The 17,058-nt window shown below is 38.5% G+C and overlaps 1 protein-coding gene across 4 annotated transcripts in view; it reads left to right on the forward strand.

Moving 5' to 3' along the window:
• The first annotated feature begins 2,208 nt into the window (after window positions 1–2,208).
• Window positions 2,209–17,058, forward strand: part of col11a1a (collagen, type XI, alpha 1a) — a 64,162-nt gene continuing 49,312 nt past the window's right edge. For 3 of the 4 annotated variants that reach the window (XR_008961860.1, XM_057323089.1, XM_057323091.1), the window contains exons 1-5: window positions 2,209–2,698; window positions 7,900–8,064; window positions 9,175–9,388; window positions 11,243–11,405; window positions 16,450–16,572. Coding sequence is in view for 3 of the 4 variants with exons in the window: in XM_057323089.1 (XP_057179072.1) it covers window positions 2,575–2,698; window positions 7,900–8,064; window positions 9,175–9,388; window positions 11,243–11,405; window positions 16,450–16,572 (789 nt within the window). In the remaining variant the exon portion in view is untranslated. The remainder of the gene's footprint in view (window positions 2,699–7,899; window positions 8,065–9,174; window positions 9,389–11,242; window positions 11,406–16,449; window positions 16,573–17,058) is intronic. The other variant, XM_057323090.1, reaches the window with a different exon arrangement.

Below are 17,058 nucleotides of genomic sequence, written 5' to 3' on the forward strand. Positions count from 1 at the left end.
GAGCCAGTGCATTGTGGGTATTAATGTTTTGGAACGTGTGTGTTATATGGTCTTTACATGAACATAAAACATGGCAAATTGATACATTTCACACAAAAATAAAGATTCTGTCATCATTTACTCACCCTCAAGGTGTCAAGCCACCAATAACTAGGAAAATTACAATGGTTGTCAAGTGTCGAACTGTTTGATTGTCTACACTACAGTACGTTCTACCAAATATCTTCTTTTGTGTTCATCAGAACAAAGACATTTATACTGATTTGGAATAACTTGAAGGAGAGTAAATGAAGTCAGAATTTTCGTTTTTGTGTTTCTTTAAGTAACCAAGGGAATGTCCCGAAGCGGTCACTCACAAACCGCTCAGGCTTTAAACCAGTATTCTTTTTATTACTTTGAGGGGTGTAAGACATGTGTTGCAAACACATTAAAAATGGGGCTTCTTAAGAATGTTGCTTAGAGCATGCAACTATATCATACTGTTGTACAGGAAGTTGTATATGTAAATGTTAACATGCCTAAACACATGTTCTTGGCTATAGGAATAACTTTAATGTATGGTTATGGAATTATCATAGCTTTGTTATTTTCTGCCCTGGCCAAAACAGTACACTGCGCACACGCAAAATGATGTACAGTGATAGGAATGTGGAGATGTAACTGTCAGAAAAAGGTGTGACCCTTGATCTCTGATGACATCCATCAGCACAGTAAAAGATAAATGACAATCACTGCAAAACATTTTGGAATGCACTTTATCATATTTCAAATAAGTCTATTAGTTATCATACGCATATTATTTTAATATATACCGTATATAATATTTTGTTTCATGAGTCGTCAAATCTTTCTGCCATTAAATCAGTAAACATGATCGAATGTGTTATTCAGTGTGAACAATCTTATCTCTGAATCTTAAGATCTCGTGTGCATGTTTCTGCAGACAGTTCACACAGCAGCATTCCAACTTGCCCTAAGGTGATGACATAACACTTTTCTCTATTTTGAGTTATCTAACACATCTTGCATAAATCATCTTGGTTACTGATTTGGTATCTCGGTTCATACAATACCTGTGCTTATCATTTATTCTTTCATCCATTCATTTGTTCTTTACTGAAGTGTTTGGAAAAGTACTACCATGTTTGCCCACAAGTGGAGATATTTTATACTATACTTGATATATATTTTATTATCAGACATTGTATATTTATACATTGTGTAGCTTAATGTTGCCAGTTGGAAGTTATGATTATGATTGTATTATGTGGTTGTTCATTTAAAAAAAAGTCATGTTATGCCACATTTCTTGGACATGGTGCAAAATAACTGTGATTAATTGCCTTTCAAATTCCAGAGAGGAGAGAGATCAAACTGCTAAACATGATGGGCTGTCTGTCATCCTGTCGGTCAATTTTAGCTCCTCCCACGCACAACCTTCACATGCACTAAAAAGCTGCAAAACATTAGAAAGTGTTTCCTGTTGTTACTGTCCCTTCTTTCATCTTTCTCCCTGTTTATTGACATTCAAAGCCAAGACAAACGGAAAGGATTCACAGTGAAAAGGGAAGCGCATGTTAACTTTAGTTAAACTTGAGTGAGTGTCTGTGAGAGTCATGGTCTATCAGTCTCCATTATACTGTAGTTTAGTTTTAAACAAATTGCATTAAATTAAAACAAATATTAACCAATCAAACCATAAAATGTACTTGAGCAACACTTTATAAAAACTAAGTAATTTACAAATTATTAATGAATATGTATATATACAGTATATTCATTAATAATATATGTGGGAAGTAATAATTATATTAAATACTCTTGTAATATAAATATATATATATATATATATATATATATAGGTAGTGGATATATATATTATATTATGTCATCACACTACATAATAATAGTATATTTAGTATGTTATATATATTAAATATAATTATCTGTCATACAAAAATGAGTTTTGTTTATTGAAACACTGTTGATATATTGGTATATATATATATATATATATATATATGTGTGTGTATAATAGGCCTATATATTGTTATATACCGTAGCAATGGGTTAAACTGCAATTATTCATGTGACCTAATCTAGAAACAGAAACGTAACACCTTGTGCATTTATATTCTCTCTCTCTCTCTCTCTCTTTCATTCCCAGGCCACCCCCGGGAAATTTCTCCCTGCTTTCATGGGGGACGCGCAAGAGGGCGACCGGGGGAGGCTTTGGAAAACTGATGGGTGGATCCCGAGCCAACTTTCAAGCCCCGTGATTTGCTAATCGGGGTATGTTTCCCTTGTCATTTTGCTGTAATCCAGGGTCTGGGTCCAGCCCTCTTGACTGAGGCGATCCAGCGCTGCGCGTCTCAGTTTGATTAAAGCCCGAATCCCTTCAGTCTGAAGGCTGGGCACAAGCAAAGACGCATCGACGGGGGCCTGGCGAGACAAAATACCCCTCACCTATGGCTGTTTAGAGCAGATCGGGCACATTTGGGATTGTAGAAGGGACAACGTTTTCAAATAAACAGAGGTCGCCCCGGCTTTGTGCACAGTTGTGGGCGCTCGACCATGGAGAGGCCAAGGTGGTCCCCAATGTGGAAAACGAAAAGGTGGCTTTTGGATTCCACTATTGCCAAATGCATCACTGTTTCATCCCTCGTCCTGATTCTGCAGGCTCCAAATGTCAGAGCAGGTAAGGATAGGATTCCAAACTATTTTCATGGACCGCCAGGTAGAGGAATCGCATCCGTTGCTTTACGCCTGTGGATTTTTGCGCATTTGATTTAAACTTTTCGCGACAGGTGAGCGCAGATCTAGAAACCCCGTCCCTATATGTGTGTACAAACTAGAATATCACTTTTGCTAGTGAAATGAAAAACACCTTTACGATGTAGTCTAGAGTTCATTCAAATGAAGCCACCAGTTCCCCAAAAGTTTTCACGAGTACCTGATGCCTTTCATTGCGCATTTTTAGGACATCTAAACAACATTACGGCTAAGCTTTACTTTTACTTACTACTGTTTTTAGCGCTGATTTCGAATAGTTGTGTTCACACTGCTAAACATCGAAAGTGTTTTAGTCTTCACTGTAGGGATATGTAAGAGAGGCAACCATATACAAGTAGCCTATTGATTTTGCGCCTGACTTGTTCAGTGGCCACTTTACTGCAGTCTTGCATTTTAGATATGTCCAAACCATAAAACACATTTTACTTCATTATTTGTATATATGTTCTGGTCTAATACAGTCAGGGAGAGGGTGGGGGAAAGGAATGTGTCAAGTGAGTCTCAAGGAGAGATAGTTTAGGGTTTACTTTGAGGAAAAAAGCTCTTTGTTTGAACCTGTGGTCCGCTAGGTGTGTGTGGACACGGTTAGCAGGGTGGAGAGTTCCTCAGTGTTTTGCATCTTTTGGGTTTGTGGGCTTCTATGGATGAGATTGAATACCAGCCAGTGTGTCTTTAATGATAAATTTAAAGATACATTATCTGTAATTGTTTTATTAATTTGCGTGTACACTTTATTATTATTCGTGTTTTATTCTGAATGCATTTGCACAAAGTTGTGATTATCTTTTAGCTTAGAATTTATAATAAGAGTTCGATTTGTTGTCATTGAAATCGGGGAGGTCCGATTTTACAATGGGCGGGACACGCATCATGATTCCAAAGGCTTCAACAAGTGATTTGATTATGAGTACATAAACCAGATGATTGTTAGAGTTTCTGGAGAAGGTTGATGAAATATTTTGTGTTCAAAAAGAATGTCGTAGAATAAACGTTTGCGACCGTGCTTGCTTTGTTTTAGATATTAAGATGCTAAAAAGAACTGCTAAAAAAGTATATTTTCTCTATTTCCCCCACTACTAGACTCACTAACCTAGGGTTCCCGGTGGGAATGTTTCTCTTTTAAGTGCTGAGCAGTTATTTGATGACTGTCCTCGCTGCTCATCCCTATTATTTTGAAGTCTTCAAAGGGCCCAGAGCCATCAAGGGGCCCCAGACCGGCCTAATGATTTTACCCTTACGAGAACCAAGGACCTCGCAAAATTAAATGAAGCCTTTATGCTGTCACATAAGTGTCAAATACATTTTTGAAATGACAAATATAAAGCAATAGTGAATTTATACATTTTTGTTTTTCCCTGTTGTTTTGGTATTAGAGTTAAAACCACTTAAAAATAACTAGATTACTTATTTATTTTAGCCGTGCTTCGCGATTGGCTACATCTGTGAAGGTATTTTTGCTTGGTGCCCTCTTGAGCTGGCACTGTACTAACATGTTTCTTCAGCCCCCGAGGCTCAGAAACCTCAGATGTGCATTCCTTCAAACAATGCACACATTTCAGTAATCTTTCCCTACTCTTATAGACGGACCAGGTCTCAGAAAGATGAGCTTGGCTACTCCAGGGGCCACGCTATCCCATTACGAAAGCCAAATCACAAATGAGATCTCAAATATGTCTGACGGCAATATGATTATTTGGACAGTAAATGGGAGGTTGGAGGCTCTGCTTCTCAGGTGTTCTCCTAAAAAAAGACCCCGATAATCGACTATGTCTGAAAAGACAATTAAATATTCATTGGATTCAATTAAATCAATCAAATCTTTCATTGGATTCACATTTTCCACATTTTCTCATTTGTTTCTTTTTTTTATTTGGAAACATGTTGGGTAGATGAAGTCGATTACAAGGTGAGATCTTCAATAAGTCTCCTGAGAAAGAGCACTTTGTGCCCACATTTTCCATTAAAGTTTATACGTTGGTCCAGTCAATTGAAAGCCAACATAATGTTTTGATATATCATAATTAAATACAGTTTAACCTGTAGCGAATAGTGATTTAATACTGAAATATGAAGTGAAACGTTTTCTTTAGCATTCTTGGAAAGCAGGTCCTTGAAAGGGTGTATTGTTCTTTGATGTTTCGTTACTGTGGTAAAGGTGGAAAAATATACAGGGAAAATGTTTTAGAGGAATTCCACCCGTGAGTTTGCCTCACGGAGAGCCTGTGGCATAATGCAGTCTTGTTCGAGCGGCAGGCATGTGTCAAAGAGGGCAGAGTGAGGAGTGAAGGGGGAGAGAGAGAGAGAGAGGATAAGAGAGAGAGAGAGAGAGAGAGAGAGAGAGAGAGAGAGAGAGAGAGAGGATAAGAGAGAGAGAGAGGCATATTCTGACTGAATTCATTATTAGAGTCTCAAGGAGCAGCAGGTAAAAAGGTCCCCAGCTTTTTCACATCATTCCACCCTGTAAAATGCACAACATGAATTTAATTGCACATTCTCCATGCTTTGAATGCTTCTCATTGCGTTCACTTGACATGAGAGCATGTCTTTCAGCTCCATTATTTTAACTCTACACATGTCTCCCTGTTACAATAACAGGGAATTTATTAATTACATGAATTATGCAAATTTAAAACACTCCCCCTCCTTCCCTTAGGCTCCTCCCATTTCGGGGTGTTCCAAATGAGAGAGGGTGGTTTATGATCTCTCTCTTTCTTAGTTAGAACCTCCCTTCAAATTCACACTTAATCTCTAATCAACCCTCTCTCTCTCTTACACACAAACACACACACTCATACCTAATGTAAAGAAATACAGAGAGGAAGAGATCAACATGTGTGTGTTTGGACAGCAGTCTGGTTAAAATCACACCAGGTCATCAGCTGCACTGTTCTAATGACAACACTTTCTCAGTTGGTTTTCGAAAAGATTAAGGAGTATTGACATTTTTCTTTGGCACTTGCATGGCAGGGTCAAACGCAGGCTAAAGTGCCACATCTGGAATATATGTGAGGACTGGAGAAAGTCTGCAGTCACGAGCATCTTTGTTCATCTGTAGCGTAGACGCACAATAACACAAACCACGGCTGGATGGGATGATGCAACAGTTTTAAAAGTAATGTAAAAATCGTTTAAATACAGCAATAAATAAACGTTGTTCCAGTGAATTAAACTGGAACTTCAAATTTATGTCAATGTGAGAAGTTGTGAAGTTGTCTGACAACTGTAATAAGATGATAAAAAAGATCATTCTTTCATTGAATTATTAAAGCTCCAGTGTATAACATTTAGCGGCATCTAGTGGTGAGGTTGCGAATTGCAACAAACGGCTCACTCCACCCCTCCCTTTCGCTAAGAAGGTTGATACAGGACTAAGATGTCGTCACGATTTCGCTTTTTTGCTGGAGCAGTTTGTCTGTTTAGGGCTACTGTAGAAATCCCCATGGAAGGGGACCCGCGGTGTATGTAGATAGAAATAGCTCATTCTGGTAATAAAAACATAACGCTTCATTATATAAGGTCTTTATACACCTCTGAACACATAGTTTACATTTACGCATTTGGCAGACGCTTTTATCCAAAGCGACTTACATAGCATTATACTATACATTGTATCTGAGCATGTGCAATCCCCTGGGCTTGAACCCATGACCTTGGCGTTGCTAGCGCCATTCTCACCAAACGCGAACAATTGCCTTCCACCCTCTTTATCAATTGTGGGAAAAGTTCGTTTTTTTCGCGCGAGTGACAAATATTTTCAACCTTCGCGGAAGACGAGATTGACGTGCGTTCGCGGCAATCGCGCCTCCCGATTCGCGTCATTAGCATAGTTTTATAGATTTCTTAATTCAGAGATATTTCTGAGAGATCCTGTGGGATCGTTCAGTCTGTGAGCACGCAGGCCAACACAAAGAACTGACTGAAGAATGTCTCGTCTTTGCTTTAAGATTGAAATGGGGTTGTAAATGTTTTGTACGGGAACGCTTTGTGTACTAATACCCTAAAATCTTTATTACAGCGTACGTTTAAACATCCCTCTTTGTAATGCAACATGCTTTTAGAGATAGCCGTGAAGTTTAAGCACTCCGTTTTTATGCGGTAGATGCCAAACACTTAGTGCAGAGGTCATGGGTTTGACTCCCAGGGCACACACATCTTAATAAAATGTATAGCTTGAATGCACTGTAAATCGCTTTGAATAAAATATCTGCTGAATGCTAATCATTAAAAGAAGTTCACCCTGTGACATTCTTCCTTGTATGTTGTGGGTAACACCCAGCAGCCATACATGTGGTCTACATGTGTTGCTGTTTGATGCTCTCAAACGTTCACAATGAATCATGAAGAGCATTTTCTTTGGTCCTGGTTCTTTCTAAGGTTGTTCTGAGAGTGCTCAAATTGAGCCCCGGGGTGAACAGTGTTGATCTTTTCTCTTGCTTTGTTAACCGTAATGAAACAAGTTTGCTTAACCTATCCCTTGCTCATGTGTCTTCCAAAGAGTCGAGGGGGAAACCAGCTGTTTTACAAGGGTCATATCACAGAGACTTTCTGAAGATTTGGTTTATACCGTAGCCAAGACAAGCAGATGCTGAACTGAAGTATTGACTCATTTTTTCTAACTCGCTTGTCTGTGTGTTATGAGTCTGAAAATTATGTTTAGAGATTTTAGATCTTACATTCTGCCTCCCTAGATCCCTAGATTCTCATGAAATTTATAGACCACAGACTATTATACAGTTGGCCATCTGTGGATACTTTGGTACCCTTAAACTCTATTGGAATATTGTTCTGTCAAAAAGATCGGGAACGATATTTAGATGAACTCCAGGCTCAGTCGAGCTTGTCTGTATGGGATTGATTTCACTGGATTTTCTATTCTTTCAAATTTTTCTTCTGAACAGGTGGTTTGAAGGAAAAATGTACATTTGTACATTTTTAGCTTTTGTGATCTGTACTGTATTTGTGACTTGCATGTCATATTCTGTCAGTTTAACCATCATAAATACATGTCTAGCCGCTAAACCTGCCCTTTACTTGCTGTATGCATTAATGTAGCTCATGCATTTTTTCCTTACATAAAGACTTCAGTGTCCTTTCTACCCCCTACAGCAGAACCCGTGGATGTCCTCAAAGTATTAGAATTTCACAATGTCCCAGAAGGAGTACAGAAAACTTCAGGCTTTTGCACGAACCGAAGATCATCGCAGCCAGACGCAGCCTATAAAGTAGGCAAGAACGCCCAGATCAGCGCTCCAACCAAGCAGCTTTTCCCAGGTAAGCCAAACCCCAGAAACGTGCCTCTGTATCCTGCCTGCGTTCAGCTGCGTTTAAATGCGCCCTTTGTTGCGGTTGCCAGGGCTTAGACAGAAGATGCTATCCCTGATGGTGCAGGGCCGTGTTTCACTCAAACTCTTGTATTGTTAAGCTGCAGGAGAACTTGGCCGAAATCTTCTGACCGCAGCGTGGTTTGTCGGCTTAGCTCTGTAACAATTGAACCAAATCATTAGAGTCTCCATGAAATCAAAACTGAAGGCCTTTAGTATGAATATGTTAGTATTTTGGATATACAGTATATAAACTAGTGTCCTCCAAAACACAGACAACGTTCGCATAAGATATAAGAGGCATTCAAAACGTAAAGTCTCTCACTTTTGCCAGCTCAAATCAACGATTTTTATCACATCATTCTGCACTTTTACTTCTCATTAAATTCCACGTCGTGAGGTAAACTAAATGCGATGTTAAGACGTTATGTCAGCACACTTCAAGGGACTTTAGGGGGTCTCTAAAGGCATAGTTTACCCAAAATTCTGGCATGTGCTCTCATGTCATTCCAAACCCGGGCGATTTATTTCCCATGAAATGCAAAGATGTTTTCTGGAATCTTCAAGCTGATTATTTTCATGTAAAGATAACGATAAACAACTATAGAAGTGGTTTATACAACCATGTAATTCATTTTAAGTCGTTCCAATTTCTCAATAGGTTTGGCGTGTATTATGTAATTGGAATGTGTGATTATAACGTTGCAAGATGTTTCTTTATAGGGTTGCAAACAGATGCATTTTTACAAGTTATTAATATTTGTTGAGCCTAAATCTGGTAATTATTATAAAGTTTCTTACATCTTCATTTTCAGCTGGAAACAAAATATTACATTTAACACATTAAAAGCTTGTCCAATGGCCTTTTCAAAAAATGCAACAATGCACACAGCATTTCTAAAACAATGCAACAAAATGCAATGAATAAAACGGCTTGCCTCGAGGTATTTAACAAAGCCAGAAAATGTCATGCCTGTCGATTCTAGAAAGCAATTAGTGGTTTGGATGCCAAACCTAATGAACCTACAGTAAGCATGCTTCTTGTTTGTGTTATTTGTAGATGGTGTGTTCCCTGAAGACTTTTCCATCCTAACCACCATCAGGCCCAATGCTGGGATCCAGTCCTTCCTTTTGTCCATCTATAATGAGAAAGGCATCCAGCAACTAGGTGTCGAAGTGGGCCGCTCTCCTGTCTTCCTGTACGAGGATCAGAAGGGCAAGCCCGCCCCTGAGGATTGCCCCCTGTTCCGCTCCCTCAACCTGGCCGACGGGAAGTAAGTTAGGCTTGAAATGCCTAGTACTTTTTTTAGCCCTGTCTCATACCATCCTGTAAGAGAGAGACTGACTGCAGACAGGGTCAGGCAGAGGTCAGTCATCAGACTGGTTCAGCAGGAAGTCATTTGTTGCCCGCAGAGAGTTTCACTTTCATGCGTGCTTGGTGTTCGGCCATGCTGCGGTCATGGGTTTGAATTCCAAGAAAACATGGACCGGTTATATGTTTGCGCTAAATGCACCAAAGTTAGGGGTGTTTTACTAAATATTGTTGTTCTGTATTGACGTGAAGGTTTTAAGTTCGGTTGACAGGTAGACAAATCAGAATGTACAGTGATATGACCTTCACCATTAACCTTCAAGGTTCGGTTATTTTAGAAAGATGAAACATGGATCAATTGGGGATGATGCTTGACCTCTGAAATGAACGTCCTGGATTACATCATCCACTCAGTGTTTCCATGCGGAATGTCTTTGTAATCTAAAACTGTTTTTAAAAACCACTTTAACGGAGTAAAAATGCAATTCAGTGCACATAAAATCATTCGTAATTATAAGTCGTATTTAATTGATTGATTAATTAATTGATTGAAATTTGAATTTCTGTATTATCTTAATTGAAGCTTACATAGGATGTAGTGGACTTGTGTAATTTCTGTTCAAAGGTGATTTTTTTCCCAATGTTTAAATAATTTCCCCGTCCCAGCTAATCATGCAATATGTAAGAGAGCCATTCATCATTTTCCCATAGCTTACTGTAAATATATCATTTATATGCATGTGTGTGTATATGTGAGCCTTTGGAACTATGGCAGTTTTTGCATGGTCGCTGTGAAAAAGGAAATAGTCAAATACATTTCCCCTTAAAATATTTACATTCCATTATTCATATACATTTTTTATTTTAATCAACAATCAAGTTTTTTAAAAGAAAAATGTCCAGGGACATGTGCTCGTGGTGATATGGTGGTTTAGAAGTGATATAAAACACAAGAATGTGATGTGTGTGTCAAAATGTGTGGACAACATATTGCAATTCTATATTGCAATTAGATGTACGATGTGTTGTTGACATGATTTACTGTACATGCATGCACGGAACGATGAATTATACTGCATCCCCTTAGGGAAAATCTCTATACTGAAAATATTTGTTTCTAAATCATTGCATCTGGCAAGTCCTGTGATTTGAAGTGTTGAACAATTTTTTTTGTATATTCTCAGGATATTTATAGTGCCTCAAGGCATGAAATGCGCATTGTGGTTTACATACAGCTCTGTCAGTCATGCACATAATTTGTCTAAACTTTGTTTTCATAAAATTCCCTTAGCACTTCCTATAAACAATCTGTGGTTTTCGAGACACAAGTAAGCCCTGTCGTATACTGCGGCTAAAGTTTGCCAAGCACTTTAAAGACATGAGCCAGAAAAAAGCTTTTCCTTCTATTGAAGTGGATTATGGGAAATTGATCGCCCTTGTGTGTGTGCGCTATTGATATCCCTTTGAAACCTCGCCGTGGCTTGCTACCAAGATCCCGACCGACGCTTTACTTCCTCAGCTCGATGTTTTACTATACAGTTCAGTTTCTGTGTCTAACCTTTCTGACACACACTTTCCACAATGTTCAAGGTGCCTGTCATGCCGAATAATTCACGGGGGATTTGGTCAGGAGTTTAATGAGTTTAATCCAGTGTTAAACAAGGCCGAAGTTTGAAGGCTGGAATGTGCTCTATTGAGGCCTTGAATGTTATCAGAAATGGAGGCAATCTGTCTCAGGTTTTAAATAAGACTCACGTGCAGTCGTCTTTAACTGTTTGCTTCTGCTGACGATCTTCTGCTCATTTGTCCACTTCAGGTGGCATCGTGTAGGCATCAGCGTTGAGAAGAAGACCGTGACTATAATTGTTGACTGTAAAAAGAAGTTAACCAAACCCTTGGGCAGGAGTGACCGTGCCGGTCTTGACACCAATGGCATAACCATCTTTGGCACCAGGATCCTGGATGAAGAAGCTTTTGAGGTAAATCCGATTTAATTTCTCAAGGAACGTAGTTACATCAGCTTTCGCATAAAGAATAAAATTAGCCTGTCTTTGATGTATTTCATTTAACGCTGAGGACATCTGTCCATTTTAGAAGAGTGGAGTAAATAGCTGTTAAAAGATTTATAGTGTTGCTCTGGAAACCTCCGCATGCTGCGATATGTTGTGTGTAGTTCGTTTAATGACAAATAAAACTAGCATGGGGCAGAACGTAACTAGCCTATAAATGAGAAAGTGTTCTGCGAAGACATTTTTCACCTCAAATACTTTTATTTTCTCTCAATTTCCAACATATTTTGTTATGAAAAATTGCACTATTACAAAAATCGGGCCCAGGTGTTCTGAAAATACCTCAAAAACGTTTGTGGCATGTATACAGTTGTGTTTACCATTAGCTAACGGCTCTTTGCTTTAGCATCTCATTCATTGCTTTACTTTTGTTCCTCCAAGAAAACGATCAGTGTTTGGTCTCCATGACGACCTCCATTTTTATGTGAGTGATGGTATGTGGGATGGTCACTTAGGTCAGGGATACTGCAAGTCACCCAAAGATGAAAATTCTGTCGGTTAAAAATAATTTACTCGCCTTCTTATCATTTCCAACCTGTATGACTTTCTTTTTTCTGCAGAACACAAAAAGAAGACATTTTAAAGAACGAACAACAGCGGTACCCATTCACCTCTAATGTGTAGACACAAAACCAACGCCACAAAAGTCAATTGGTACCGGTGTCGTTCGGATACCAACATACTTTAAAATATCTTCTTTTGTGTTCTGTTGAAGAAAGTCATACAGGTTTGAAATGACGAGAGCGTCAGTAAATGATAACAGAATTTTCCTTTTTTGGAGAACTATCACTTTAAGAGCGATGTTGCCTTTTTAGGTAATATGTGCACTTTCTTGAACTGTGAGCTTTGAAAGTCATTAATGTAAATGTAAGACTTGTTCGGATTAATATAAAATAGCCTTAAATTCTACAAATATCAGGGTTCAGAAATAGTATTGGTGGATACAGGCTCTTTGAACGTGGACTGCTGGAACTCCGGGTAACACAGACAAGCCTTGTGTGACTTTTGTTTACTTTTACAGTCGGGTTTTCCCCTTCAATCCTGTTATGAAGGCTTCATTCACCTTGTAATTAAAGCTTCTCAGTGTCAGAGGTCTCTTCATTCACAGATCGCTCTGGGCTTTAGCTCACGGCCCACTGATGGCTGGTTGATGTTGTATGTGCACGACAGTAAACTATACTTGATTATTTAAAATCTTATTGTAATATAGGCTATCCTAAGAAGACCCAAGCGTACTAAAATGCTAAAGGGATAGTTCACAGAAAAATGAAAATTTGCTTGAAAAGTGTACTCGCACTAAGGCCATCCAAGATATAGGTGACATTGTCTCTTCATTAGAAAAGATTCTTGTTCTAAAACCGCCATTCTTGGTGATTCATAACACACAAGTCCTCCAGGTGAGGACGTGTAGATACAACATGTATAAATGTCATTTCTAGTGTGTTTATTCATGTCTAAGCATCAATCTGTGTTGTGTCATTTAGCTGTTTTTTTTCTGTTTTACTGGGTTGTTTTGCGTGCGTGTTTGTGCGCTTAAAAAGTCCCATTTGAGGCAGTGTGGAATGCGCAAGGTCAAACTGAGTTAAAGCTGTAAATAAGGATGTACAATGGCCCGATTGACAGGTGATATTGAAATGCTTTGCTTTGTGGTAAGAAGGGGGCAAGTTTGAGGTCTTGTGTGTGTTTGCCTGTGCGAGAGAGAGTCTGGTTGCAAGGGGGTTGGGAAAGATGTCTTAACACCTCATCTGACTTATTGCTAAAGTCTTTTTTGAGGAAAGTTTTGTCAGCGACCACGCTGACATTGTCCCTGATGTCCAGATTTGTATACCTAAGATGATTTCAGCATTCTGAATTTCCTTAACAATAGTATTCGTATATTAAACTTATGATCAGAAATAATTTCAGATGTTGTTGTCTGTGATAATTGAGAAGTGGTCTTGAATGCATTTTTCTCGAAAGAGTTCAGAGTTTCATCCCAGACACAGATTTTATATTTGAAGAGTTTCTTTCCAAAACGAGATAACTCTTTTATTGTGCATTCCAATTAATATCAATCAAACTGCAGTTGGTTTGTTTCGATTTAAGCCATAATAACTCGAAAATGCAGCTAACTAACACAATAAAGCACAATAAAAACATGATAACATAATAAAAAACGAGATTTTTGAAACATTTTAAAAACAGAGTGATCTCATTTTGGAAACAAACTCTTCATTTTTACCTCTTGCCTTATGAATCAGCATATTTATAGAACGCAGCGAGAGGTATGCCCAGTATTCAAATTCAGGATCTCAGTTGGGATTTGTGTGCTTTGAAACACTGAGGTCTCTGTCTGAAGGCATGAAAACGGTGTCTGTTCCCAATGCATGGCTACCTCTGAAGTGTATTCTGGGAAATATGGCGGAAATACCTGGTCAGACCCATAGGAGCGACATCCCTTAGTGAGCCCAGATGAATCAACACTGAATCACTTTGTACGGCTGGTAAAGAAGCCTTTGATTTATGCAGATTCAAAATGAGTTTGAAAGTGTACATGACATAAAAAAAACATTTCTAGGGCCACGTAGCTACTTATAATGAAAAAGCGTTTTTTATGTTCCCATACCTAATGTAACCCCACCCTATCCACATATAGGTCTCTTGAACGTTTTGAACCACAGTACAACAGATCCACACTTTTCGGACCTTCTGAGTGACATGGTTATTGTCTTAATTGCTATTGTCTGTGCGGTGAGGAAACTGTGCTGACCGCGGCTAATAGTATTGGGCGTGTCATGCGGCAAATCGGCTCGCAGCCCTATAGGCTCGGTTACATCAAAGGTCACCGCGTCTTTGGTTTCCCATTTTTTGCTCACCACCATTGGCTCACTTCAGTTCTGTAATAAGAGCAGTTAAGTACAATTAAATGACCCAACAAAATTGACTAAATTCTCACATGTTGTAAAGCTGAGAGGTTATGGCGCTTAATGACGGGTTTCCTACTGTGCTACGTCGCTGTTTGAACTGTTAACTGTATGCTCGAGCCGGGGGTCCGAATCTTAAATTGTTTTTTTCACACAGTGAACCTTTTAGATGAACTAGCTACCTGTTATATCCAGGCTGAGAGATGTTTATAGATTATTTATTGCGCGCCGACAGACTTTCCTTAAAAAAGCACAAATATCAAGGCATGTCAAAACTTCTAAAGGGTCCCACAACACCCTCAGACCCCAGAGGGTAAAATCTGTTGCTACAATGCATAGCATTGCGTTTTTGTCTAGGTTACTTGACATGACCCTTAAACATATTTGATTTCATTAAGTCATATTATATAATATTTTTGGCTTAAATAAATCCAGTTGCTTTATTATAACAATTTTCATAAAACAAATGATTTTAAAATGTAGTTCCTTAAAATAAATAAATCTGATATAGCTTGTTTAGCTTTATTCAACACTGTATTGCTATAGTCTGCTGTCATTATTATCTAAATCATAATCATCTCTGCAGGGTCCATGGAGTTGTTTATGACACACGGGTGACAAATGATGTAATACACGTCATTTTTGATCAGCCAATGGCTTGATCTCTCTGTTTTTCTCCATTCTGGCACTAGTCCACAATGGCAGTCCTGAATTTTGGCACCGATGCTTTAATGGTCTGGTTAATTTTTGCAATGGTGCCAATGTTAGCAAAGCAAATGTAGTTTGGAATTTTAATTATTCTGAATATTGTGTTAACTGTAATAGTAATTGTTATGTTTGAATAAATTATGATTATTGTGGAAGCCTGTTTACTTTTGGAAGTCTAAAATAAGAAATGCTGGTATGCAACATGGTATTTGGTTTTAATGAGGAGGTAAAGCATCCTCTGTTTTACGGTGGGCACACCTGAGCATTTTGTTTATACAGTTGGTTAGAGAGAAGTGTAAACACACACACATGCACGCATGTACACACACTCACACACACACACACACAGGTTGTCCCCAAACAAGTTCTAGCCTGCTTATTATGGTCTCTCTCTCTCTCTCTCTCTCTCTCTCTGTGTCCTCAGGTTCCAACACATCCTCATTGGCATCTGCAATGTCATATGGGAATTTTAATACTAATGCTTTGTAGCAGGTCTAGGTCTCTATGCCAGCCTATCTTTACACATCACATAGGGAAAATCAGATCCATATATAGTTTATTAGAGACATCTGGCCTAAAACTTCAGATAATATGTATGCTATTGGTTATAACACAACAAAGGCAAGAGACAGATTTGACGCACACTTCCTATGCGTTTAATGAGCTGTTGGCCAACAGGTTTAATGAACCGTTGCTTATGTAAAGCAAAACAGACTAAACAGATCTTATCTGACATGTTTCCTGTGTGGATTCTTGTAGCCAGGTGTTGAAACGTATTTTATTTACCGGCTTATAAACCTTAACAACGAGGGCAGCAATTTCCTGACCTGCGTTTGTCACTGTCTTATTGATATGTGTTTTGTTTACTTGTTCTGGTAGTACTAGAGAAATAATTTTCTATAGGTTGTTTATTTTACTCTGGTTATAGTTCGTTTGTGCCACATTTTTAGTTTACTAAAAATATTACATATTTTACATATTTACTAAGATAAGATGCATTGCTAAATTCTGCAGCATACTGTACTTAAATGTCTCATTCACTTTTAGTATTGCGAATAGAATCTGCCCTATTATTGCTACATATTCATGTTGTGCTATTGTGATTATTATATTTACAAAAAAGTTCAAATAAAAAGTAAAATAATCTTAGAGCATTGCTACCAACAACAATATATAAAAACAGCAATACAAAAATCACCATGTTGAAGTCATAAATTACATAATAGTCATAAATGACATCTATCACCAATCAGCATTCAGGATCAGTTTTGGTAATAAAGGTGTTTTTGTTATATTGAGAACATGTATCTTAAAGTGTTGATCTTTTTATCTTGCATCATCAGGGTGACATTCAACAACTGCTGATTGTGGCCGACCCCAAAGCAGCCTACGACTACTGTGAACACTACATCCCAGACTGTGACGTACCTCACAAAGACACAATACAAGCACAGGAACCAGAGGAGGTTAGTGTGACATCAGGACATAATCGCCCCCTGCACTGACCAGCGGAGAAAAGGGTCTTTCCTGCTATGCTCGGATGATGACAGTTTTGACACTGTCAATCAAATGCCTGGCCATGCCTGCTCGTTCTTTATTGTGACTATTTTATGAAATAACCTATTTAGAAATATGTAAATTGTGTAATTTCATGCATTCGGGTCAAGTGTGTTTAATCGTTTGGTTGATTTTAAATTAATTTTAAAAAGATGTATCATAGACAGCAATATTGCCCATGGCCAAAAACCACAAACACCACATGATTTTACTCATTACATCCGGCTGAAACAGGAATAAGGTCTTCCTGTGTGAGAAGTCAATAAACCTCTTTCTCATGTCTTGTCACCTCAAACATGTGGCTGAAAATGACTCCGTCTGGCTGAATGGGATCCTACTCAACAGTGAGTTATCACAGCCACAGAAGAGGATGACATCATCAGCTCTCATATGCT

This window comes from Triplophysa rosa, linkage group LG23 (genome assembly GCF_024868665.1).
Source record: "Triplophysa rosa linkage group LG23, Trosa_1v2, whole genome shotgun sequence".
NCBI classification, from domain to species: domain Eukaryota; kingdom Metazoa; phylum Chordata; class Actinopteri; order Cypriniformes; family Nemacheilidae; genus Triplophysa; species Triplophysa rosa.